The following is a 26,162-nucleotide window of genomic DNA, read 5'->3' as shown; positions in this document are numbered from 1 at the left end:
TAAACACATTCTATTTTTGCCTAAAAATATTTGTAAGCCTTCCTTGTGCAGTAGTAAGTTTTTTTTTATGGTTTACATATTAATGTTTTTTGTTTTTTTTTTTAATATAACAGCTCTGTGAATTAAGGGACTATGTCGATTGTACTGATAATATAACATCTGTGAGGACACGAGGAGTGGCGTTTGGCCGACATTGTGGGTAGATCAAGAACGGGTGTTTATTGCCGTCGTTGCAACTACATGTATCATAAAATAGCTGTTCTTTTATTGAAGTTGTGTAACTTCAACTCAAAATGAATGAAATATCTTAAGTCACGCGGCAACTTTCGGTGGTTGTGTAACTGAAATTCATTTCATGTAAGAATGAATGAAAAATATAAGACACGCTCGATGAAATGATGTATTTTGTCCCCAAATTTCCTCACATAAAGTTTTGTGTGCATGGAACTGGGTCCAGGACAAAATTAATTTGACAGCTGTAGCACTGCCCACTGAGTAGATATTTAGCGCATGTTACTAATCCTGTAGAACCCAAGTATGGACTTAAAATTTGTACTGCTCGCGTGTGAAGTGACCCCCGCGGCTCTGTATAGACAAGGAAAATATTTGAGTAGTATCCACTGACCGTCCTTCCTAGCAGATTCAAGTTTGTTCAAACTTTACCCGCGGTTACACACTACTAGACTAAGTGTTCCAAGGTTTACCTAAGAGAAGAGTATACAGAAAAATTAATTTTAAAATCGTCCTTTCATGAAGCATGTGTGTATTCATTGATATACTCATCAAATATAACACGTAGACAGTGGCGTAGCTTCCATTGAGGCAACCGAGGCAGCTGCCTCGGTAAAAAAAAAAACAACCCACCTTTTACGTTGTTAAAATGTCGATAGCTTCTGGGGGGCTGCGCCCCCCAGACCCCTTGCCTCGGTAATATTCGAACCCAAGCTACGCCTATGGTAGAGCGTTAGTGGTATAGGCCTGTATCAAATAAGAGTTCACCGAAACCACAATACTGCCAATACACCCCCACCCCCCCCCCACCCCCCCCCCACCCCACACACACACATACACATTCGGTGTCGTCTAGTGTTTGTATGAACATTCTATATATTTTTTGCTTGCTTTATTTATTTATTTGCACAAATTCATCCTTTGGCATTTCTTTTCCCATGTGTTTCAGATTTGTCAGTTGATGAGGCTCTGAATTAAGCAATAAACTCATTCTATTCTATTTTATATCAGTCGTCAAACTCAATTCAATTTGGAATACATTGTATACACTTTTTAAGTTGTCTACATTCTAAATGTCTAGCGTTTGGCGAAGGAGCAATCACTATTTGTAGGTTTAACACAGCCATGGCACGAACACAATCGCATTGTCTTAACAGAAAATTAAATGGAGCAATATTTCTTCGCGAGTGACACCTCTTGCGATATTTCGCGATAATAAAGTCCTCGCGTATAATTAGGAAATTACAGTATGAAGTATTTCACATTTCAGTTTGTTAAACATTTTGTTCATTGTTACATTTGTATCTTTAAATTTGAAAGCCAAAGGTTTAACCCCCACCCCCCCCCCCCCCACCCACCCCCCACCCTCCAACAACAAAAATTTCACAACCATATAGACGAATAGGAGCAATTGATAATATGATCAAATAAATGAAGGGTGATATTGACGTTAGAACTCTATATATCGATAGCACATGTAAACACACGCAGAAACTGGGGACTTATTCACAAAATATCTTACGACTAAGATGAAAAAAAGAATTCTGTCTGATAATGAAATACTGATCACAAGGTCACAAGTATGTATTCAACTTTTATAAACCATGGATGTACTTTACATATTAATTAAGAATGTCTACAAGAAATGTAAAATAAGGAAATTACAGTGTTTGTAAGTTTTGATCTTAGTCGTAAGATATTTTGTGAATAGGTGCCCAGGGCCGCAGATATAACTCCTTCAATGTGTACATTACACATGCACAAACTCTAAATTCTATCGACACTATATAGACGAGTGTGGAGCCACTGACAGAGTATGTTAATCTCCTTTTATCGCTGCACTAAACAAACGGTAAGTGTCATTGACGTTTAACACATTTAAACTTGTCTATTAAGATTATATTGATTAATGGTCCGATTCTTTGAATTCAACATACTCAGTCAGCATTTTCCCAATATCAAACATAGAGATTGATATGAAGCACATGCAGAAAATCGCTATTCCGTTTTAAATTTCAAGAGCTTCATACAGCTGTAGATCTAGCCCCGGGGGTGGTGATGGACCTTTCGGGCATAGGACACGGCCCTGAGGTGCGTTTTACAAAACAACTTACGGTCAACTTTGCATACCCGTACTGGTATTTTCCTGTTTATTGTAAGATCATTCACTCCAATACAAAATAGTAAAACAAAATGTCATGCCTCAGAAAAGTTTTAATTCATTCAATTAAACTAATAACTGTGTGATACAATTTAAGGTGGATCGATCCTCATGTGACTTATCAATATTAATGGTTAAAAGTGCAAAAAATGTATTAATTTCCATTCAATATAGTTAAATTTAATCAATAACCAAAGAAAATGTATATGTTGCCATATTTTTAAAGATGTCAGGCATACAAAAACAGAAGTATATGTTAACATCAGAAAATCACACACTTTCGTTATATAGAATAATTAAAATAGATGAAAACTTGTTGAAATGACAAATTTTAAATACCAAAAGATTTTTTAAAAACTGTTAATTCACGAATATGTATAAATTAATTGTGGGATATTATGGAAATATAATAGACATGCAGTAGAAGAAATACCAGCATAGGAGTTATTGCCCTTGGCATTTTTTTTTTTTAAATTATAAAGAATTGATTATCTATGGAAAATCTATGAAAAATTTAAACTTTTTCAGTATAAATAGATTACCATTTTTTTTTTATGCAGTGATTACAATTTCTCTGAAAGATAAACATGTATTTCTATCATGCGGAAAATTTAATTCAATGAAGATTTTTGCAAAAACCTATGACATCACATGATAATCGATCAACCTTATAAGATTTGCGACTTTGTCGTAAGTTACTTTGTACAGCGTGCCCCTTGTTGTCATACTGAACACATGGTATTGTTATTAACGTGTAAAACTGATTTATAGAAGAATGTCAGTGTGCTAGAGCTAAGGGGATTAAATTGCATATAGATTTATGAAACATCGATATTCACCAATAGCTACACAGTTTGAGAACCTTTGTACTCTATCGAGAGAGTAGCTCTATTGCGCCGGATGTACATATATAGTACAGGTCAGAGAACACACTCTGGATGATTATATTGTACAGAAAGAAAAATCTAAATTGTTTCATCTTGAAAAATTTACCAATCTGTCATTAACATGTCACTGAATGGTTTTAATGTTATCTCTGTATCTTGCAAAGGAAATTGATACATTTATTTTATGTAATAATATAATTGTATTGAATAATATTCAGGGATATACATGTATAAAACTTATTAACTATGCATGTACCCAAGAACATCATATTCCCTGAGGGTTTTCATGAGTGCATAAAGCTTATATACGTCCCGATAGAGATCCATTCAATGAATCAAATATTAATACTAAATTGACATTAATTTTCATAATGTTTCCATTTGCAGTATATCGATTTTTTGCTTGTGATAAACTGGTTCGAATTACATGACCTATCTCTGGCATCATGAGTAAATCTAGAAGGGTACCGCGAAAGTGGGAGAATGATATTCCAATGAATAGAAGAAGCAATGGCATCAGATGGAACTTCATGTCGAGACGTGGAAGTCCTGAATGATGCTGACGATGTTACACTCCAGTCAAGCTACAGCACCCAGATCCAATGAAGTAAAATCTGCTGATGTAGATCAGGGGCGGATCCAGGAATTGCAGTTAGGGGGGGGCGCCACTTTATGAGGCAGGGGGTCTGGGGTTTTACAGATTTTATAGGGCTTGGAATATGTCTCCTATTTAAGTCATTTGTACTATTTTATATAATTTTTAATAAAGTGAATTTAGTAAAATGATGCAAATTTTAAGGGTTTTTGGAAAAAAATAAGTTCTTCCAATTAAGTAATTCAAGAAATCAAAAGATTTTGTAATTTATTTCTCCGGGAGTGGAAGATGTTATTGCTTCTTTTATCGTTTAGTACATTTTTCTAAACAAGATACCAAGATTTACCTAAATTTGAAAATTTTAGGGGGGCGCGCGCCGGCTGCCCCCCCCCCCCCTTGAATCCGCCACTGTAGATACATCGAAGACACATGAGCAGCATTTTTCTTAATGTCACGTGATTCAATGAACGTAGCGACCAGAAAGGTGTGAAGATTTATATATCCTGTGAAGGGGCACCAAAAAAGAGACAGGAAGACGTCTGTGACATGCAAGGAGCGCCTTCCACAAGATGTGGGCAAACAATCAATTATACATGTAACAACAATAAACACAAGATCAAGATTCTTAAAATCAAATGTTCTATTGGTACTACATATACTTTATAGACCAAATACCTGCATGGAAAAGGATCGCAGAGGTGCATTAAGAGAGAGAGCAGAGATGGGTAAGATCAGCACCATTATCAGAACAAGAAGGCGGGAATGGGTCGCGGACATGTGCTCGGATATCAATTCAGCTAGGGGCCTGTCGTCGTCACTAGCCACATATGTTGAGTCCGGGAGTACCTGCCCTACTTTAAATCGTTGCTGCCCCGATGTTAATGAATATAATTAATGAAATGACTCAATCATTTGTTGACTACTTAGTCACAGGGTAAAACAAGTAATGTTTGTTTACAAATAATGACAGACAAAAAAAACCCTTACAGATCACTCTTTTAGAGGCAAGTAAAGTACATAGTACATAGCTAGGCTTGTAAATGCGTCTGTATCAAGAAATTTATATGTCAGTTTTTCCCAATCGACAAACTTTAGATTATTCCGCTACGAGCCACGCGACGATCTCGAGTGTTGTTGTTTTTTCCCCCCATCCAAACAGATTCATATTCATAAAGTCGATCAGGGATCTCTTAATCATACAATCACGGCTATGATATAGTGTGAACGGAGAAACAGATCTGATTAATATGAAAAAGGCAAAGGATAGTTCAGAATAGAGACTTTTTCATGGCCCCGTTCTCCACATGCACGAAGAGGCTGACCTAAGTCGTTATATGTCTCATTTTAATACAAATTTATTTATAAATCTATAAATAATTCTTTTCAATAATGCGATTTAATTTTTTACATGTATTTGAATATTTACAGATAGTGAATTCATTAATTTCTTATCAGTTGTTTTTTCAAAAATGAATCTCTAAAGCAGCGAGTCGCATTAATATTGAAGTCAGACAAAACCGACAGATAATACTGTAATCAGACAAAAGCGAAAGGTAATACTATCATCAGACAAAAGAGGTGAGTCGTACTGAAATCCGACAATTTTAGTGTAAGTCATACTGAAATAGACAAAAGCGGTGGGTCGTACTGAAATTCGACAATTTAAATGTAAATCATTCTGAAATACACAAAAGCGGTGTCAAGTCGTATTGAAATCCGACGATTTAAGTGTATAAGTCATACTAAAATCAGAGATTTGAGTCGCAATTGAAATCCGACAATTTAAGTGGCAAGTCATACTGAAATAGACAAAAGAGGCGAGTCATATCGAAATCCGACTAAGACAGTGGCAGGTCGTATTGAAATCAGACCAGGTTCGCATTTTAAAAAATCGGACAAAATTCGTAAGGCCTTAAGGAGCAGCATACATAATCTTAGTTTATTTTACATTCCATTTATAGCAACCCCGTAGCACGCTCAGAAAGAATATCTTTATTAGAGTCATATAATTTTATGGCTTCATAATGGCTCATCAAACAAACTCTGCAGGTGGAGTACTCTGGCCGACGTTCAATTACTATAGCAACAATAGCCATATTGTTTGCAGAAATAAAATAGTAATATACATGAATCTCTTCGTAGTCTACATTGGCACAAAATTTCAATGAAAACAGACATAGAAACAGAACTGATTAAAAAGAATATAGTCGGTGAAACTCTTCACTTCTGAATGAAAGCTTGCTCACCTGATTTAAAGAACAAGTTGACAATAAATGCATTTCTTTGTTTTAATACATGATTATGAAACAAGTTCCTCTGTTAAGACTTGGTGCCCAAGTTTTGGAACTATTGCTGAAGTTGTGTTGTTTTACACAATATTCAAATGTGATTGTTTCTTAGAAACGGTTTTCCTTGGGATTTGTTAAATTATATAAACAGTATGAACATGAAAATGAGTAAAAGATAGTAATGTAGAGTATAAATATCTTGAAACTCACTTAACAAAATAGAGTTACTGAAAGGCACGTCTATAAATCGGTAAAAAAAATATCATTTTTAGATAAATGTTTCACAATGTGAACAATGGACGTTTGAACACCACGAGAATCTGATTTATGGACGGAATTTTTAAAAAATGGATCACCGCCTGGACCCAGAACATCCCGGAAATGGGAGAAACCGGAAGTTACTGAGTTGCGATCTTCCCGAATCTTCGGTTTTCAAAGCACCAATATCACAGCTAGACATGTCTGCCCCTAGCTTCCTGAGAGTTTTCACAGCTAAAGAGTTATGGGCACGAGATGCGTAAAACACGGGGGTTTTCCCTGTATTGTCTTTTAGGTCCAGGTCCGCCCTGGAACTGGTGAGAATCTCAATCACACTGACGTCACCTCTGTGTGCCGCCATGTGTAAAGCACTACATCCACCGGGTACACCTTCCGGTTCTCCCATTTTGAGATTTACATCGACGCCCGACCTGATGGCGTACTTGAGTAATTTTCGACATCCCCTTAAGGCACATGCGTGAAATAAGGTCCATCCGTCTATTTCTACACTAAAAACACTTTTAGCAAGGTCTTTGTTGGATTTCACAAGTTTTTTGACTTCTGTTTCCAAGGCTTCCTCGTCCTTTTTCAATAACGCCAGAAAAGCCACGGCTTTCTCCTGTTCGTCATCCTCCTCTGTCATCTGGGCTCCAGCTTTCTCCCTGTACACGGTCCTGTGAAAATATCCGATTAATGCCTTCGCCCTTAGTCCAACCTACAAAACAAAGAAAATCATTAAAAGATATTTCAATCCTATTCTCTAATTGTCGGGCCTTTTATAACGTTTAGTGGACCTGGTTCTCTCTATGCCAGAGAATGGGCTTATGTTCTCATATTTTCCCCGAAATGGTTTCTCTGTTGTACTAGATATATCTGTTGTATTTAGGGGTTCTGGATGAAGTTTAATTACGTCTCACGTGGACATACCTTCAAGAGTTGTTGCGATCCAGAACTACAACTACCACTACTAGTCAAACTCAGCCCTTTAAATGCATTTTACGGTGTTACCCTTAATGAAATATTGACACTCCTTTCGAAATTTGAGCACGAGTTGACAAGTTGGGCTTTTGTGGGATTTCTGCAAAATTTTGAGATTTAAAGAACACTTTAACAAATATTATTTGGCAATAGCTTTATATTTCCTTGAAAGGAAATGTTGTACAAGTAATTGCATACAACGGACACTCCTAAAAACGCCTACTTTGCAGAATTGAAACGAAATGCACGCTCTTTTTAAAAATCAGAAACTTTTCTAAAGTATATGTGTTAATTCATTCAAAACATTTCAATTACTGGAAACCACAAGGAACAGTTTACGCTCTGTTATAAAATAATCAATATTGATATTTACCTCCATGTCAGATAAATAGATCCATATAATTTCACACCTCCAAGTCGAAAGCAGACACGGACAAGATTCTAACACAGCTGACCATGCCTCTCAGAGGTCAAAACTAGCTTACACACATGGAATTACTATTCACAGAAATGGCGGACTAAAATGCTTTTTGATCGTTTCGAAATTTGTATATAATCAATATATGGATCTCTGCATTTAAATGCCCGCACATGGATAACGTCCATGTTTTAACAGGTCAGAACTACTGTAAATCTCAACATAATAACCGTCATTGTCTCACAGTAAAAAGACAATATCATGTGTTGTTAATACGTCACAGAAGTCGATATCATACACAGGTATAACATATCAAAAACATACCGACCATTTAAAATCACCACAGCAGAACTAAAGAAATTGGTCAAGCTTCAGTATTAAAATCAATGGTAATTATCTTATCTTTTATATATATATATATTTTACAACATTGTCCATTGAACACCCCCTTCCCCTTTTCAATTGAGAGTTATCTATGATTATATATATATATATATATATCCAATAATAAAAGTCAAGAAACACAAAACTCGAATAACATTTCACTGTTAGCGCTTTCGGCTTTAATACCTCTTCAGACAGTTATAAAAATGAAATATAACATAATATAAATTTAACCGTGCTATAACATTTTTATAACTGTCTGAAGAGGCATTAAAGCCGAAAGCGCTAACAGTGAAATGTTATTCGAGTTTTGTGTTTCTTGACTTTTATTATTGGATGTATTTACTGTATCAAATACCGAATTCTTTATTTACAAACTATATATATATATATATATATATATATATATATATATATATATATACACTGTATATATACCATATATATATTGTCTGCTGTTTCTGGGGCCGATAAATCCCCACCAGATAGTGTCCGCACTGTGCCAAACAATATGTTATAACTAATTCATTAGTCGTTCCGTGCTATAACACCTGATATACATCTATTGATTGTCTTTTCTTATTCATCATTCATTTAGGAGGTGGGGGGTCTTTGCCGAAGATTTGATATATTTTGATATGAACAAAAGAATATGCGTGAAATTTGGCGAACACTCTCTATCTATAATTTTCAATGTAATTTAGTAATTTGAAATAAATATTACGAAAATTGGAAATTTTATTTTCCATGCACCTTTATTCAATAGATGTGAACACCAATGAAAACAGATACATCCTTAATTTCTGTAAATTCCCGTGGAGATTTATACACTATTGCTGAAATAAAGTTTTGAGTGTCGCGGTCATTTGAGTTTTAAAACATTCAAGGCGCTACCATAGCAACTTAAATCACGGATTGAAAATATGCAGTGCATGTTCAAGTAATTCGTTATAGATATATGAATAAATATTTGTTGATTAAAACTCAATAGCAAGTGCATGCATGACGAAATTTCAAGAGGTCGCAAAGGAAATGAGATGCATGGATGTGTATTTCTGTCAGTTTCATTTAACCCTAGATTGAGTTTTAATCGATTCAGTTCCTTTACAGATCTATATTATCTATCTTCATTTGCTATAATTAATGATATATAAATATTTTCATTTATTTTATTTTTGTGATTTGTCTTATCTAAACTGTTTATTTTACAGACCCTGGGATCATACACATGTACAACTACAAGAAATGGAACGGTTCTGTTCTCGACTAGAATCGCTACGTTCCCACAGCAAACCAGTTCGTTCAAACACAAGCCCCTGAAGAGTGGATAGACGTGTATAGACCTCACGTACACCCCCACCCCTAACCAATGCAAACATTGTAGAACCTAACAATTCCCCAAAAAATGCGATTTCCCCGCCGTTCACATACATAAGTCGTTCTGAATAGTCGGTTTCTACTTTCGGTAAGCTTGAGCTTGAGCTAGAGAGAGAGAGAGAGAGAGAGAGAGAGAGAGAGAGAGTTCATTTTGAATTATCACCATATTTACTCGTCAATAAATAGTGACCATTATTTCTACTGTGCATATTTTATATTGATGAAGTTGGGGGGGGGGGGGGGACTAAATCTAACATTTACGGTACATAACGAACAATAGCAACAAAACAAAAGAGGATGTGTTGCTTCCTTTCGATTCCCCATAACCAGCTGGCAATAGTTATACACTTACTGCAATAAAAACTCGCACCTGTATCCAATATTTCAAACCAAATAAACCGTCAATGAAAATATCATTTCTCAATAAATTACCTCTAGTTCCATCCACATCCACTAGGCTTGTATGCTAGATGGCAATAGCATGCACCGAGCATATTTATTTAAGTAAAAAATAATTTTATATTTTTAGATAAATACACTGTTATACAGTTAAAAATCGCTTTGAATTTATGTCAATAAACTGTATTTCTGAGTTAGGCGGTAAAAATTTCATCAAAATCGGACCTATATATTTTATCTATCTATCTATATGAGAGGGGGGCGTACTGTTCCGTATGAATTACGGTACATAATTTATAACGTACACGTAACTGTACATGATTTATAATTTATTTTCACCCTCGTTCATTCCACTTTGAGTATGGACTCATTTTCAAAAAGATTAGTTGTAAAACTCTCTCTCTCTCTCTCTCTCTCTCTCTCTCTCTCTCTCTCAATGTTTCTGTATGTTATAAAAAATGCCAAAAGAGTCTGAAATATAGAATTTAAAATCGAATTAAACGCTCGTTCCCATCTTGGCCCGAAGCGTTCCGTTCCCGACCCAAACCGCTCGTTCTCTATTCTCTTTAGAGAAGTCGAGAGGCATAGTCGATGTTAGTCCAAAATATCTGACGTTTTCCTGGCTTTTTTAATGATTTTGATCCAGGCACAGTAAATATCAAAATCATTAAAAAAGCCAGGAAAACGTCAGATATTTCGGACTAAGTCGATGTAGGCTATGCCTCTCGACTTCTCTAAAGAGAATACTCGTTCTATTTTTCGACAACAAGCGTTCCGTTCTCCTTCTTCTCAACAAGAACCGTTCCGTTCTCGCCAAGAAGTTCCGTTCCGTTCAAACTATTCAGCGGTCGTTTCCCAATCAAAACCGTTCGTTACCAATTTATTCACCTTTCCATAGAGTCTATGTAGAAACTAGGTTTTGAAGAATGTAAACGATAGAAGAAGCAATAATTTCTACCACTCTCGGAGAAATAAATGACAAAATCTTTTTATTTATTGAATTTCTTTTAATGGGAGAACTTCCTTTTTTTTCCTAAAAACCCTTAAAATTTGCGTCATTTTATTAATCTCACCTTATCAAAAATGACAGAAAATAGTAAAAATGACTGCTTAGGAGACATATTTCTAGCCCTATAAAATCTGTAAAATCCAGGAGCTTCCGGGGGCTTCGCCTGAAGGCGGCCCCCAGACCCCCTGCCTCAAAAAGTTGCGCGCCCCCCTAATCGCAATTTCTGGATCCGCCGCTGACTTGTATGCTAACTGACTTTGAAGACAATGTTTGTAAACAAAGTACGATCGATAACCACGTAAGAGTTGCTATATGTATAGCTTGATATTAAATAACATTGTTATACAACATCGCTTCATGCAATTCAATTAATACTCTTACCTTAATTAAATATTCCATAGAAATCAATGTTAACTGTTTCTGCTTTTAAAGACTTGAAGTAAATGAGTGAAATCTTCGAATTCTGAGCTTTGTGACGTCACACATGAATTCTCACGCGACTTGATCAGGCCATACACAGCCCATGTACATGTAGTATGACCCCACAACTTATTTGTCCCTTTGACCTAGTTTCTACACTTTAAAGCAATTTTCTTAAAGCAGAAAGAAGAGCACACACGTGCGCACATATATACTATTATAGTATATGTAGTATTGATTGAGACTTATTTATTTTTAAAATACTACTAGATCTAGATCTAATAATGTTAACTTTGTAAGTTGAGAATAATATGTTCATATTTTGCTCTAAATTTTTACATTTTATCGTACATTTTAGACACAAGGTAGACTTTTATTTTCGTTGACATCTTTTGAAGCATGTTCCGAAAGTTCCTGGCAAAATTACCTTACTTTCTACATTGTAGTACTTGTGTTAACCAATGTACCACTATGTTGCTTAAACTTGCAGGTATACCTGAGCCACCAAAGGTGTTAGTGGAATGTAATATATATGATTACATGCAATCAACGCTTGATTAATCCAATAATTTAGATATCATGTGCACATTATGCAACACATGTATCAATATAATCATATGTCGGAGGGGTTCCATCTTTTCCTAAAGCTGACCCTGATCTACCCCTCCCTACCCCTAGTTCTGCAGTCACGCCCTGGTCTACCCCTCCACACCCCTAGTTCTGCAGTCACGCCCTGGTCTACCCCTCCCTACCCCTAGTTCTGCAGTCACGCCCTGGTCTACGCCTCCCTACTCCTAATTCTGCAGTCAGTCCCTGGTCTATCCCCTCCCTACCCCTAGTTCTGCAGTCAGGCCCTGGCCTATCCCCTCTCTACCCCTAGTTCTACAGTCAGGCCCTGGTCTACCCCTCCATACCCCTAGTTCTACAGTCACGCCCTGGTCTACCCCTCCACACCCCTAGTTCTGCAGTCAGGCCCTGGCCTACCCCTAGTTCTACAGTCACGCCCTGGTCTACCCCTCCCTACCCCTAGTTCTGCAGTCAGGCCCTGGTCTACGCCTCCCTACTCCTAATTCTGCAGTCAGTCCCTGGTCTACGCCTCCCTACTCCTAATTCTGCAGTCAGTCCCTGGTCTATCCCCTCCCTACCCCTAGTTCTGCAGTCAGGCCCTGGTCTACGCCTCCCTACTCCTAATTCTGCAGTCAGTCCCTGGTCTACGCCTCCCTACTCCTAATTCTGCAGTCAGTCCCTGGTCTATCCCCTCCCTACCCCTAGTTCTGCAGTCAGGCCCTGGTCTACCCCTCCCTACCCCTAGTTCTGCAGTCACGCCCTGGTCTACCCCTCCCTACCCCTAGTTCTACATTCACGCCCTGGCCTACCCCTAGTTCTGCAGTCATGCAGGTCCTGGTCTACCCCTCCCTACCCCTAGTTCTGCAGTCAGGCCCTGGTCTACCCCTCCCTACCCCTTGGTCTGCAGTCAGGACCTGGCCTACCCCCCACTCCTAGTTCTGCAGTCATATACGTGTTAAATCATTGTGTTTGTTTACATTGAACTCCTGACTGGAAACCAAAAAGAATTATAATTATATTGTATCGTTGTTGTTGTGGTTGGTTTTTTTTTTTAATTATATAACTAAAATGGAATGGATAAAAAAAAATCAGCTTAGAACTATGTAAGCATCAGTCAAAAGATTAACATTTAGTTTCGTGTACTCAAACCAAATCAAATCAATTTTATGATTCGGTATCAAGACAGATGCCTATAGTTAGACAGCTATAAACATTAGCATCTTGAGATACCTTTAGCTAGAGACATTAAATTTTTTGAAATAGCTGTTGACTTTACTAACTTTAGATATGTATAGCTATTTGAGATATTTGTAAACATTACTAACTTGATATCTCTAGATATGGAGATAGCACATATGTCCATGTACATCTGTATATACGAGTATCTATGTGGAAGGGATTGAATCGATTTAATTAAGTCTACAACAGAGAACAGCGGGACATATATACCACATGTAATATACAAATATCTGTTTCAGGTATACATGTACGTGTTTATATAGCTTCTAAATATACAAACAGTCTAAATGTCATTAAATTCTTCAACTTGTTTTCATGTAAAAAGTTATCTATTGTGAGTTATCTTTCCAAATTCATAAATATATAATTCACAAGAGAGTTACCCTTCCAGGTTAAAAATTATAAACTATACACTCTTTGATGCATTGCATCAGCTGAATTCTTTGTTTAACATCATATCTTCTCTATGTTGTTTTGTACAATATGAGAATAAATTGAAATCTTTTTTTGGGAAAGTATACCATTCTTAGTCCTCTTGGCGATGGGCTGCGCGTAAGGCCTCAGCCAGAGTTCTCCATTATGCTCTGTCCTGTGAACACCTACTTAGCTTGGCCCAAATCTACTCGCTTTCCTTACATTACTATTAGTTTCTGCTTTATGGATTTCTGTGGGAAAATATACTATTAGTTCCATCTTCGCAAGCCAGGCGTCCGATCCCCTCACTCTCATTGGTAGGGAAGATGAAAGTGCTTACTCTCATTGGCAGGGGAGGTGAAAGTAAGCGAATCGGACACTTGGCTTGCGAGGATGTATTAATTAGTTCCTGCTTTACGAATTTCTCGGGGGAAAGTACTTTTAGTTCCTGCTTTATGAATTTCTTGGGAAAAATAATTTTAGTGCCTGCATTATGAACTTCTTAGGAAATGGTAGATAGTTTAAACAATATTTTATTATGAATAATACATAAAAGGATTGGACAACAGGCGTTGCCTATATAAGCCCCCTCCATACAAATACATGGTCAAGGTCATACAGATATAGTTATTATATAATGATAATGAAGCAATATAATATTTTAAAATACATTGATATATGTTTAACAGTTTCCATTTCTATGATAATTTACAGCTTGATGTATGACTGACAAATATAATTTAGGAATGGATATAGAAATTTACTACACAGGAAAAAGATATTTAACAAGTTGGTTCTGTGGTTTGAAAATGAAAATTTTTAAGAAATTAAACAAATCTATTTGTAGACAAGATGAATTCATGCACAATTTTGAAAATTGTAACATTTTGGTTATAACTGAGATTAATTGTCACCATACAAAATAAGTTCTGAGGATAAAGGTAATTGTAATTGTAGATCATTAAAACTTTGTATCAGTATTTGTCTTTGTGTACAATATTTTGGACACTTCAGAAAAAAGTGAAGTGTGGTTTCAGGACTATTTTGACACAAGTCACAATTAGGATATTCCCTAAGAAAGTGCTTAAATAAATCAGCATTAAGATTACTAGTAAGATTTATTTCGCAATTGACAATGCAGTATATTTGCTTTTCGATTGCCATAGTTAAAATAATGTTTATGTTTGATGCAATATATACTTTTGATGGCACGCTTGAAAGATATTAGTGTTGGAAGACTTCGAATACTCAAATAGTAGATAGCTACACCTTCTAATCACACTCTCATTGCACTATACATGTACAGCTTAACATTGAGACATTCTATACCAGAAAGCAAATCGTCTTTGTTGTATAACATTACACTAAATCATGTCCAGTGGGCTTTTTTCCATTGAAGTCTACCACTATTTCGTAGTAAGTATAAGATTTTGTGGTGAATGGACGTATTTTTTATTATTGATACAGCTTTTTAAATACTGATGTATAGATTGTTGAATAGATTTGTTCTTCTATAGCTTTAAGAATTCTTTCTTAAACATTTATTTTAGCTTTGCATGATACAAGGTGAAGTGGAAACATTTGTTCTACATAAATCTATAATACGTGGCTGAAGATAATTGAAATCGACAGAACAATCTTTTACCAAGTCATGCCAGAAACCCAAGTACTTACCATATCAAAACAGAACCCAAATCATGATACCTTGTTGCAGACCGAATGGGATTTTAAAAGTGATTTAAGCACTTTTTATGCTGCGATAAAATATTTCAGAATATGGTTTACAAAGTGTCATGGCTACGTTTGATTTCGAAATTCTCTGATTTTAGATGTATTTGTTGTTCCAAATCATCACGTGTCTCGATTGATCCATCCTTCATTTATGATTACGAAATGTTCTGTTTGAATTAAAACTAGAGCCGTTAATGCCCAGTAAAGGATACTTTACTTTTAATTTTCAACACCATCCAGGGCCTTTAATTAAAGGTCTTACGGGAGTGGCGTTGGGTTTTTAAATTGATCGAATGTTTCGCGTTTCTATTTTCCTCATTCATAAGTCAACATGAGTCAATATTCAAAGACTTCGATCTACATTTTGAACTTGCAGAGGTCATGATTTCAAACATTAACATAATTGTGGGGTTTTACAAGGTTATTTTTGAATAACTTAAGACGTTGTTTTAATTCTAACAGGTAAATCATAGATAAACACCAATCTTAGAACACATTACTAGGCATAGGGTGATATATTGTTTGTTTTAGCAACATATATAGTTCAGGTTATCAGTTTTAGACCTCCCATGTATAGTCGCTTGAGGCGACCAGTGTATATATCAACATGATCAACAATGCATACAGGATATTGGGTTTGCTTAAAAACACTTCAACTTAAAAATGTACTCAACTTTTGTTAGGCCTGTTTTTGACTATGCGTCTGTGATTTGGGATGGTTGAACAATGTCTGGTTGAAAAATTAGAAAAGTTGCAGCTGTATGCAAATGTTGCAGGAATTGACATCTAAAGAATGTTTATATTCTGAGATCGGTGGGGCTCCCTGATTAGTGCACGCTACACAGCATAAGTAACACTTATTAATAAGTACTAAACAATACTAACCCGCATTATGAAAAGTATGCCGGCGAAACGTCGATCTTAGTTCATCATGCATATTTAATTCTCGTTAAAATAGACGAACTTGTATTGTTTACAACAGCAGCGCGTTCACGAGGAAATAGCTATCATTACAATTAATAGGGATATCACAGGCAAAAACATTGGTTATATATACTTGAAATTGTCTGTTTAGAACAATCTTAATTGACAAGAGGAAGTTTTCGCAGCCTCATTTTCCTATAGACGTGTATATATATTATGCTTTGTGTAGTTTTCATGATACATCACTAACATTTAACTCGGAGTGCTCTTGGCGCGGGTTTGGTGTCGATGGGCACATATTTCTTCATATACATGTTTTAATGAATTACAATGGAAAGTTTAGCACCACACAAAAGCAATTGGCCAGCTAGGGCAGAAAAGCAATGTTTTCCTTGAAATCTAAAGTCAGCCAAATGTATTTAAACACAGAAACAATGTTATCCTTATTTGATACATATGTTGCAAGTATACTTAATTACAGTTGTGAAGTTTGGGGTAGCCATAGTGCAAAAGATGTTGAAAAAGTGCACTTGGAATATTTGAAGTCTGTACTGGGTGTCAGGAAAAATACAAATAATGGTATGGTGTATATAGAAACAGGCAGACTGCCCATGAACATTGTTCGCTGGTTTAGAATTTTTAAATTTTGGTTTAAATTATTACAAAGTGAAAATTGTATTTTGAAAACATGTTACAAAAGTTTACGTGAAGAAGCAGACAAGGGTGGAAATCGTGTGATTAATTGGGCTATCCATATAAAAAACAAACTATTTGATATAGGTTTGGGTCATATTTGGTGTAATCAAGAATATAATGGCGTATATTGTAATACTTATTTACCAATAATTAAGCAAAGAATTTCTGATATTTTTGTGCAGAGTATTGTTGAACAAATCAACTCCTCACCAAGATGTAAAATTTATATGTACATTTATGACTATTTTTCATTACAATTTTACTTGATGAAGGCTATACCACATGTTTATAAAAAACATATTAGTAGAATTAGAATGTCTTCGCATAATCTTGCCATTGAGAGTGGACGTCATTTTAATGTAGCAAGAAATAACCGATATTGTAAACTTTGTAATTTAGATATTGAGGATGAATTTCATTTCATTTTAAAATGCCCTTACTTTATTGAATTACGCAGGAGATATATCAAGAAGTATTATTGGAAAAACCCATCTGTTTTTAAACTTATACAATTATTAAGTGTAAAAAATTTCAAAGAGTTGTGTAATTTGGGGAAATATCTTCACTGTGCCTTTAATTTACGTAATGATTTACTTATGTAGCATTCTCTGTCTATAAATTCACATCAGTATTGTGTAACATACCATATAATGTCATGCCATGCCATACTATACAATTGTTAACTTGTTTATTATTTTTGTAAACATGTATGCCATAAGACGTATGTCTTCAGCAATAAAGAATAATAATATAAAGCTTAGGTATTCATTGGACTAAAATAATTATATGTTTGATAATTAGACCCTCCATTAATTATTTTTGACTACATCTTATTTGTATAAAGCATGATAAAAATCAAAATGACAGCGTATACATGCAGCATACTCAAATAATTGTACATATCTTAAAAAAAAAATATTTGCTTTTACCTTGAAATGTTGTGTCAGTAACACCCGAACACCCGAATATAAATTATGACATGAAAGTGATATAAAGACCTACATTTAAAATAAAAGCAAGTTTAAGCAAATATAACAAAACAAAACGATGTCAAGCTTACATGTTGACTGGGAAAACAACAGGAGCACGGACATAATACCCGCGTGATCGGCTTCCAACTATAGCCGAACCCATTGTAAGGAATTGCGTAATCTTAGGCATGTGTGTTATGGTACCTGAGAATTCCATTGTTATTTTCAGGACGCGTCTCATTGTTGTCTAGAATCTTGTAGAATCCACTTCTACCATTTTATCATAATTAATATTTTTTGTGTTTTGTCTTGATTAAATCTAATGCATACACATTCTATTTTATATGACATAATTAATATTTTCTGTGTTGTGTCTTGATTAAATCTAATGCATACACATTCTATTTTATATGACATAATTAATATTTTATGTGTTTTGTCTTGATTCAATCTAATGAATACACATTCTATTTTATATGACATAATTAATAATATTTTTTGTGTTTTGTCTTGATTCAATCTAATGAATACACATTCTATTTTATATGACATAATTAATATTTTATGTGTTTTGTCTTGATTCAATCTAATGAATACACATCCTATTTTATATGTATTACACGTAATGTTTACTTGTGTTCCTATTCTGATTATTGAGTTTAATGCTCAAAGTTAATTAAGAATTGAATTCATTTATGACTAAGTCTAATTAAATAGCAAAAATATCCAATTCCTTTCATTTAAAATATAATTTTATAAGGCGGGTTGTTCAACATGTCTAATAAAAACGACGGTCTATACTAAGGTAGTGCTATTGAAAAAACATGTTTTGTATGCGGTGAGTTAAAGAATGTAAAACTTATACGGTACCAATTTTGATGCACCAGATGCGCATTTCGACAAATAATGTCTCTTCAGTGATGCTCAACCGAAATGTTTGAAATCCGAAATAACAATGAAGTTTTAGAGCTATTATAGGGAAAAAACAGTGTGCCAAAAAAGTGGAGTCAAATTCGTCTAAGGATAAGAGCTTTGCGTGAGGAAGATGATCCTTAATTTTGAAATGAATTTCTAAATTTTATAACAGCAATTCAATATACATCCGTATTTTAAAGCTAGTAACGAAGTACTAGTAACAGAAGAATATGACGTCATACTTTATGGCATGTTGTTTCTTCTTTCTCTTCTCCTGCAGAAAGTGGTAAGTAAGTGTAACATAGCCTACGATATTGGTGTAACTTTATCAAAACAAGACCCGTGTCTTTGTCACACGTTCACCTTTTTTATTCTGTATCTGCTATATACACACTTTCGCCTTTTTTATTCTGTATCTGCTATATACACACTTTCGCCTTTTTTATTCTGTATCTGCTATATACACACTTTCGCCTTTTTTATTTTGTATCTGCTATACACACACTTTCGCCTTTTTTATTCTACATCTGAATTATGGACACAATCGACATGGTATAAATTACCCAATTTTTACGATGGAATTTTTTTTCTACTTTTTTTCGTTAATACTGTGCTTATCCGGTATCATTATTTTCGGAAAATCCCTCGTCAGAAAATTATACACAATATAAAACTTTTAAAAGGGCGAGATCAACAGTTCATTGTCTGACAAAAAACTAAATTCACATAGTTTTCACTAAGTTTTCCAAAATAAATAAATAAATGAATAAATAAAACTGGGGCCCCACCCCAACCCCTTTAAAACTAAATATGATGCATGATGAAACTAATTGACTAACAAGTATAAACATACGATTGTAAACAAAACTCTCTATACCTTTTCTACTGTTCATTCACAAATGAAAGTGTTCATTAAAATGTAATAATTTACTATTATGTAGTTTATAACAGTTGCTTGTCGTTTTTCTTTTTCCACAAAAGTGTAATCGATGTCGGATGACCGAAACTTACGGGAGATTTTATTCCCCTCCCATTAACTATCTGAATTTAGATTTTTATCTGACATCAATCCTTTGATCTCGGCCTTACCAGAAAAAAATAAATAAATACATGTACATGATCTATATTTGTGTTTTTGAAAATAATTGTGAGAAGTCATGATATAAGAAAAAGAAAATATAAAGTGTTATTCAGCTTTTCAGAACGCCCACGTGTTGAATACTATAGTATTAGGAAGTATATGTACTTAGAAAGATGTTTTAATCCATTCAAATCAAATTGAGGAATCATTTCAGAACAGCTGTGGTGAAATGCATTTCCCTCTTTCTTGGCTATTTTTTGAACAAACAGACAAATCAATTTACGGAGTCATTTCAGAAACGATGCCACTTTTGTTATGTACAAAACAAAAAAAAAGAAGGAAAAAAAAAAGTCATAGCTGTGAGGAAATGTATTTTCCTTAATTTTTGGTTATTTTTGGGTCTGTTTCATTCATAGTCTCCAAATGCATATATAATTCGGTCAATACAAACAAAAGTACATTAATTACATACGTTAAACAATTTTGTACATGTATATATCCTGTTTGATCGTAAGGGAGAGGTCATGTATTACTTTTCAGTCAAACAGACGAGTTAATTTATACTGTCTGGGATTTAATGTCACAAATCTTGAAAATCTGTCATCGACTATATCGCAGAAGTTAAAGAGTTTTGTAGCATGATAAATTCTTTGGATATATTTTTGATTTCTTAACATTGAAGACTGAAAACCATTTTACACTGAAGGGATATAGCTTCGACCGAGTTTGGTTCAAATTTGAAAAATCGCAATATTTCTGAATTTTGTCACTGGTCATTATCTTTTCTCTGATATTTTTCTTGAAGACATTAGTGATATATTTAAAGATATCAACAAATAACGTTTTCAATTTTCATAAATATTTTTTTTTTTTAAGAAGAACGTCTACATTTGAGTCTTTTAGGCATGTTTATTAGGTATTCACATCATATTTTCTTGCAAATAAAACACCTTTTCTAATTTATCATTCCGGGGGAAAACACAAAAGATTCATATAAAATAATTGAGAGCTTGTACCACTCTTTCAATTGTGAAATAATACTCTACACGAGGCGCTTTAACGAGGTATTAACTAAAATGTTGATGTAATGAGCCACATAGATATCACACCCCCCCCCCCCTTCTCTCTCTTTCTCATTTCCGGAAAAGTTTTGTGCATTAATCTTTACGTTTAATATCCGGTTGATTTCTCAGCTGATGATACGCTTTGATGACGACGGTTCGGACGAAGCGTGCAACTTTAAATCCTTATCGTTTATTTTCCTTTAGTATTTTAAGTCAAGTTTAATACGGAGTGAAAATGCATGGGAGCGTGAGGAGCATCTGTCGTTGCACACTCTGTTAGTTAACTTGTCAGTTTGGTGCACAGGTACCGATTCCTTAAATAGCCTTTAAGGTTTTAATTTCAAAGTGGCCTAGTTAATTGATGGCATGATTGCCGTCTATTCAGAATGACTTTCTCTACTTTGATTTATTATTTAGAGAGTATAAATAATTATTTGAAACGAGAATTTATTTAGATTTCAATTCGGCGTTTTAGATCCATTAATTTTGGTCTTTTGACACCCGAGACCAATCCTAAATTGCTCAAATAACAAAATGCACAGACTATGGAGGAAGTTCTGTCTAAGAACGCAATTTTTCAAAGGAAGGACAATTTCATCAAGTGAGTTATTATACATGATGCAAGTCAAGAGGAGAGCATTTCCCATAAACACAAAAAATGAATAGTTAGTCTTTGTACATTATAATAAACTTGCATACTACAAAGTTATGATGTCGGATAATGATCATTTATAGTAGAAGGGAATTTTGGAAGTATAGAGATAACAACACTGAACATTATGATACGTTGCTTTCTTATACAATGCTAATTTCTTCAATTAAATTCGATCACAAGTTCACAATTTTTCACATATATATATATGTAAAAAAAAATAAAAATAAAAAATGATCCATTACTAACAGCATCATATACTTGCACAAGAGAACAAGTTATTCATGGTCTGAGAGAATAAACTGTGTGTGTATATATATATGTGGAAATGGGATGCAGTCATTTGACATAAATTGGAAAAGTGAAGAAATATTTTAATGTAAAGCTCAGAGAAATTCACTATCTTCTTCTTCTTCTTGTCGTTCGCCTCTACACTTGAATTTCTGCTTCCTCTACGAATCTGGTGGTCTTCTGTAAGTCCTCCACTGTTCCAAATAGCTTTTCCTGGATGGTTGTTGGTAATGGCCATATCCTTTGTCTCAATGCCTGATGGTTCTTGCATGTCTGTAGAATATGTGTTGTATCTTGTTCTGCCTCACCACAGGGACACATTGGGGATTGTACCACTTTCATCACTCTGTTCAGATGTTTGTTTAGTCTATTGTGTCCTGTCCTCAGTCTGAATATGACGGTTTGTTCAGGTCTCGACAGATGGTGGTAACTGTCTTGATGGTTGGATTTTCTGTACAGAGATTTTATTATGGTTTTCATCTCTGCAAGGCAGACTGGGTTTTCCTCTTGTTGTTGTCCAGCACCTTGTTTTGCGAGAATGTCAGCTTGTTCATATAGACTCCACAGTGCGAAGGAATCCATTGTAGCACTGTTATGCGACTTTGAATGTTAAATAGTGCCTGTTCTAGTGATGGTAGCTTGTTGTTTGTCAGTCCCTGTAATACAGACAGAGCATCTGTAAGGAAAACAACTGGAGTTGTGATATTGACTTTGTCTGTGATGGTATGTACAGCATGACTGATGGCTTTTTCTTCAGCTTTGTAGTTGGAACAATGCAAGCCTGTTGGTATTGCTTCAGATTGTCGCTCTCCATTTGGATATTGGATGTATATACCAGCCCCTCCGTTTTTTATTGCATTTGTGGCTGATCCGTCCGTGAATACTCTTATCCAAAATTCAGAGGGGTACTGTTCTTCTAGCATGGTCATAGTGTGAGTTTTCTTTACAATATCAGATTGTTCATCTTTGGATGTGATGTTTGGTACTGATGTCTGAATGCTGACATTTCTCAGTTTATCTTCAGTAGGGTAGTCATTTACAGAAAAGGCTATAGGTTTGACTTGCTTTGGTAGCGATTCATGATGTTCTCTTTGTAAAGCTCTTGTCTCTAATACAAAACTTGATCTTTTCAGTCTGCCTGATGAGAGTTGCGTTAGTCTATTATTCATTGGGTGATCTTCAGTACAGCAGTATTTTGCGGCTTGTAACATTGCATTGCACTCCCTTCTCTTACTTAGCGGAGTTATGTTTGTTATCTCCTCCATACTATGTATTGGGGTTGACTTCATGGCACCTGTGATGATTCGTAGTGCCTGGTTCTGTACTTTGTCTAAGGTCTGTAGGTGTGTTTTTGCTGCTGTCATCCATGAGGTAGATCCATATTCGAGATGTGGGCGAACATTCCCTTGGTAAACTGATTTTAATATTTTTTCATTGGCACCCCAATTTGTTCCTGCCAATTTCCTCATGATGCTTAGTTTTCTTCTTGCTTTTGCTTCAGCTGATGTTATATGCTGCTTCCATGTCATTCTTTTATCAAAGGTTACTCCAAGATATGTTTGTTGGTCTTCAATCTCTAGTGATGTGCTGCCCAGATTAAGCTGTACAGATTGGTTTTTCTGGGAGAGTGAGAACAGAGTTCCAGTTGTTTTTTCTCTGTTGATTGTAACACACCATTGCTCAGCCCATGTCACTACCCTGTCTAAAGCAGTTTGTATTCTGTATTTTGCTGTGGTTGTATATTCCTCTGAGCACCAGAGAACAAGATCATCTGCATAAAGGGCTGTGCGTATACCTTTTGGTAGCTGTTGAAGAAGATCGTTCATATAGAGGATAAAAAGGGTCGGCGGGAGTACTCCTCCCTGTGGAACCCCTTGTCGTAGAAGGACTTTTTTTTCCACACTGTCCATCAACCAAAACTCTGGCTTTTCTGTTGTTCAAATATGATTTGATCCATTTGTACATTCTACCACCGATTCCAGATCTGAGCAATTTTACTAGTAGTCCATCTTTCCATACTTTATCAAAGGCTTTTTGTAGATCTATGAATACAGCAAGTGTTACTTTTTTGGCTTGGAAGGCATCTTCAATAACCTGTGCTAGAGGTGTTGTCTGGTCTTCTGTACGTTTGTATTGTCTAAAGCCTGCTTGTTCATGTCCAATGATCTTCTCTGATTCTAAATAGACTTGCATGCGCTTGTTGATTATACGTTCTATCAGTTTACAGCAACTGCTTGTTAGGGTTATAGGGCGGTAGCTGGAAGCTTTTGACTTGTTCTTTCCTCTCTTTAGTATTGGCATCATTATAGCATCTTTCCAACATTGTGGTACTTGTCCTTGAATCCAACTTAGATTGAAGATATCAAGCAGTGTTTTCAGTGCTGAGTTACCAAGGTGTTGTAACATCTCATTGGTGATGTTGTCGGGACCTGGAGACTTTTTCTTTTTCAACTTTTTTAAAGATCTTTTCAATTCATCAATTGTGATCTCTCTCTGCATTATGTCATGTGTAGCTTGTTTTGATCTCTCTCTTTCTTCTTGTCTTACTTCTTTTTTAAGAGATGAAGGAATGTTCGTATCACTCTCAGTCTGGTAACCTTTTGCAAAAGCATTTGCTGCAGTTTTGCCAGTGGTCGTTTGTCCTTGATGTTCTAGCGTGATGGTATGGCCTCTATTTCCTTCATCATTAAGAGCTTTTGTCAAATTCCATAGCTTTTTTGAATCTTTTTCCATATTGAGAGATGCTGTCTTTTCTCTCCATCCACGTCTCTGGCATTGAAGCTTAGTTCTTAGGTGGTTTGCTTTGCTTTGTTGGAGCTTGATGTTATTTTCTTGACTTGGATTTGCCTCGGCCTCTTCTCTTGCTGTTGTGAGTGCATCATGTGTTTGTTGGATTTCATTGCACCAGTATGGCTTGTAGTCTTTTCTCACACCCCTTGGTATACTCTCTTTTGCTGCTTTCACTATGCTTGCATTGAAATTCACTATTATATGGATGCCCCACTTCTGTCCCACCCGGGGTTGAACTCGCGACATGCTGAACCAAATCTCCTAGCAGCTAGTGCATGACCAGCATATATTAATATATGTAATATATATTTGCCAATGAAAATGCCTCAATGGAAGATACATTAAAACAAAAAGAAATTGAAGAAAACTATTTTGAAGGCAACATGAAGATGAATGATCAATATCTACGTTTGGTTTGTCTTGTAGTACATACCAGGTATTAAGATTTTTGTAGGCATTTTATAAAATTTTCTTAATCTGATAGTTATGGCGAGTTTCTTTGATCTGCAATTAACTCTCTAATGGATCATTAGACAAGCATTCTAAGTTAGCAGGAAAACAGAGTCATACATCTTCATCAGTATCTTGATTAAATCATAAAGCCTATAGGCATCATTATGAGGCTAAAGAGTGTGATTATTTGTTAAGTTGGACAGGCACTTCTTTTTTTTTTTTGATCATTTTTTTTAACCACATGCAGTCATTTTTATGCAGTATTCATGTTCCCTTGAATAGTAGCAAGGATCAATCTACATGATCAGCGAAGAAGTCTGCTTTTTAAAATGTGAAAATGTAAAACTTACCAGAGTTCTTGTATTTCTTTGCACAGTAAATTAAAATGTTGTTACCCAGCAACTATTCAAAACAGATTTATTGTGTTTTAATAAACTTGTGAAATTGCTTGGGGTTTGGAAGAAATTCTATTAAAAGATCAGATTTTAACAATGATTTTGTTTCGTTATTTAAACATTCATGTAAAGGTGTAAATGGTCTGATGATTCCAAGGGAAAAATCCTATGTCAATGAGGAAGTTAAACTGCTAGTATAGCTTCGAGCCTGCAGTTCCTTTGTAATTCATCTTCATGGCTTTAAGCATATCTGTTTACCTATTACACACTGCATCTCTTGTTTCATAATTATAGTGTTGAATCTCTTAGATTATCATGCCTAATCTATGCATACAATTTATGAAACGTGGTGAATTTTTATCTACTTTTGCACCAATATACACATATTTCCTATGCTTGAAAGAGGTTCTAACTATTACATATCCTGTAAGCTTAAAAAGATGTACCTTTCTGAATTCTGATATATATATGGTCCTTCAGCTTTCAACATGTTGAGACATAGTAAACCATGGAGACATAAATCAGTGGTAAAAAATGAAGTGTGTTGAAATCTCCTGGTCATTTCTTAAAATAG

General features: G+C 35.2%; 2 protein-coding genes across 7 annotated transcripts in view; one reads left to right on the top strand and one right to left on the bottom strand.

Annotated features, from left to right (window-relative positions):
- Positions 1 to 6,148: 6,148 nt before the first annotated feature.
- LOC125645448 (uncharacterized) lies at positions 6,149 to 26,119 on the bottom strand. Of its 6 annotated transcripts, none has more exons than XM_048870967.2 (2): positions 26,035 to 26,119; positions 6,149 to 7,135 (listed from the first exon to the last, which is right to left on the bottom strand). In XM_048870967.2, exon 2 carries the CDS (start codon positions 7,061 to 7,063, stop codon positions 6,515 to 6,517), a length of 549 nt encoding a protein of 182 aa, XP_048726924.1. In that variant the 5' UTR covers positions 7,064 to 7,135; positions 26,035 to 26,119; the 3' UTR covers positions 6,149 to 6,514. The 6 variants fall into 6 exon arrangements, with proteins under 6 accessions (XP_048726924.1, XP_055998110.1, XP_048726920.1 ...); XM_056142135.1 differs by lacking the exon at positions 26,035 to 26,119 and adding an exon at positions 25,544 to 25,607; XM_048870963.2 differs by lacking the exon at positions 26,035 to 26,119 and adding an exon at positions 15,300 to 15,477.
- Positions 21,132 to 26,162, top strand: part of LOC125645446 (uncharacterized) — a 39,442-nt gene continuing 34,411 nt past the window's right edge. The window contains exons 1-2 of the mRNA XM_048870957.2: positions 21,132 to 21,311; positions 21,483 to 21,608. Coding sequence (XP_048726914.2) covers positions 21,542 to 21,608 — 67 coding nt within the window. The 5' untranslated portion in view covers positions 21,132 to 21,311; positions 21,483 to 21,541. The remainder of the gene's footprint in view (positions 21,312 to 21,482; positions 21,609 to 26,162) is intronic.

Source organism: Ostrea edulis, chromosome 6 (genome assembly GCF_947568905.1).
Source record: "Ostrea edulis chromosome 6, xbOstEdul1.1, whole genome shotgun sequence".
Classification (NCBI taxonomy): Eukaryota; Metazoa; Mollusca; class Bivalvia; order Ostreida; family Ostreidae; genus Ostrea; species Ostrea edulis.
Note: the sequence above shows the minus strand (reverse complement) of the source record. Positions and strands in the feature narration are given on the sequence as shown.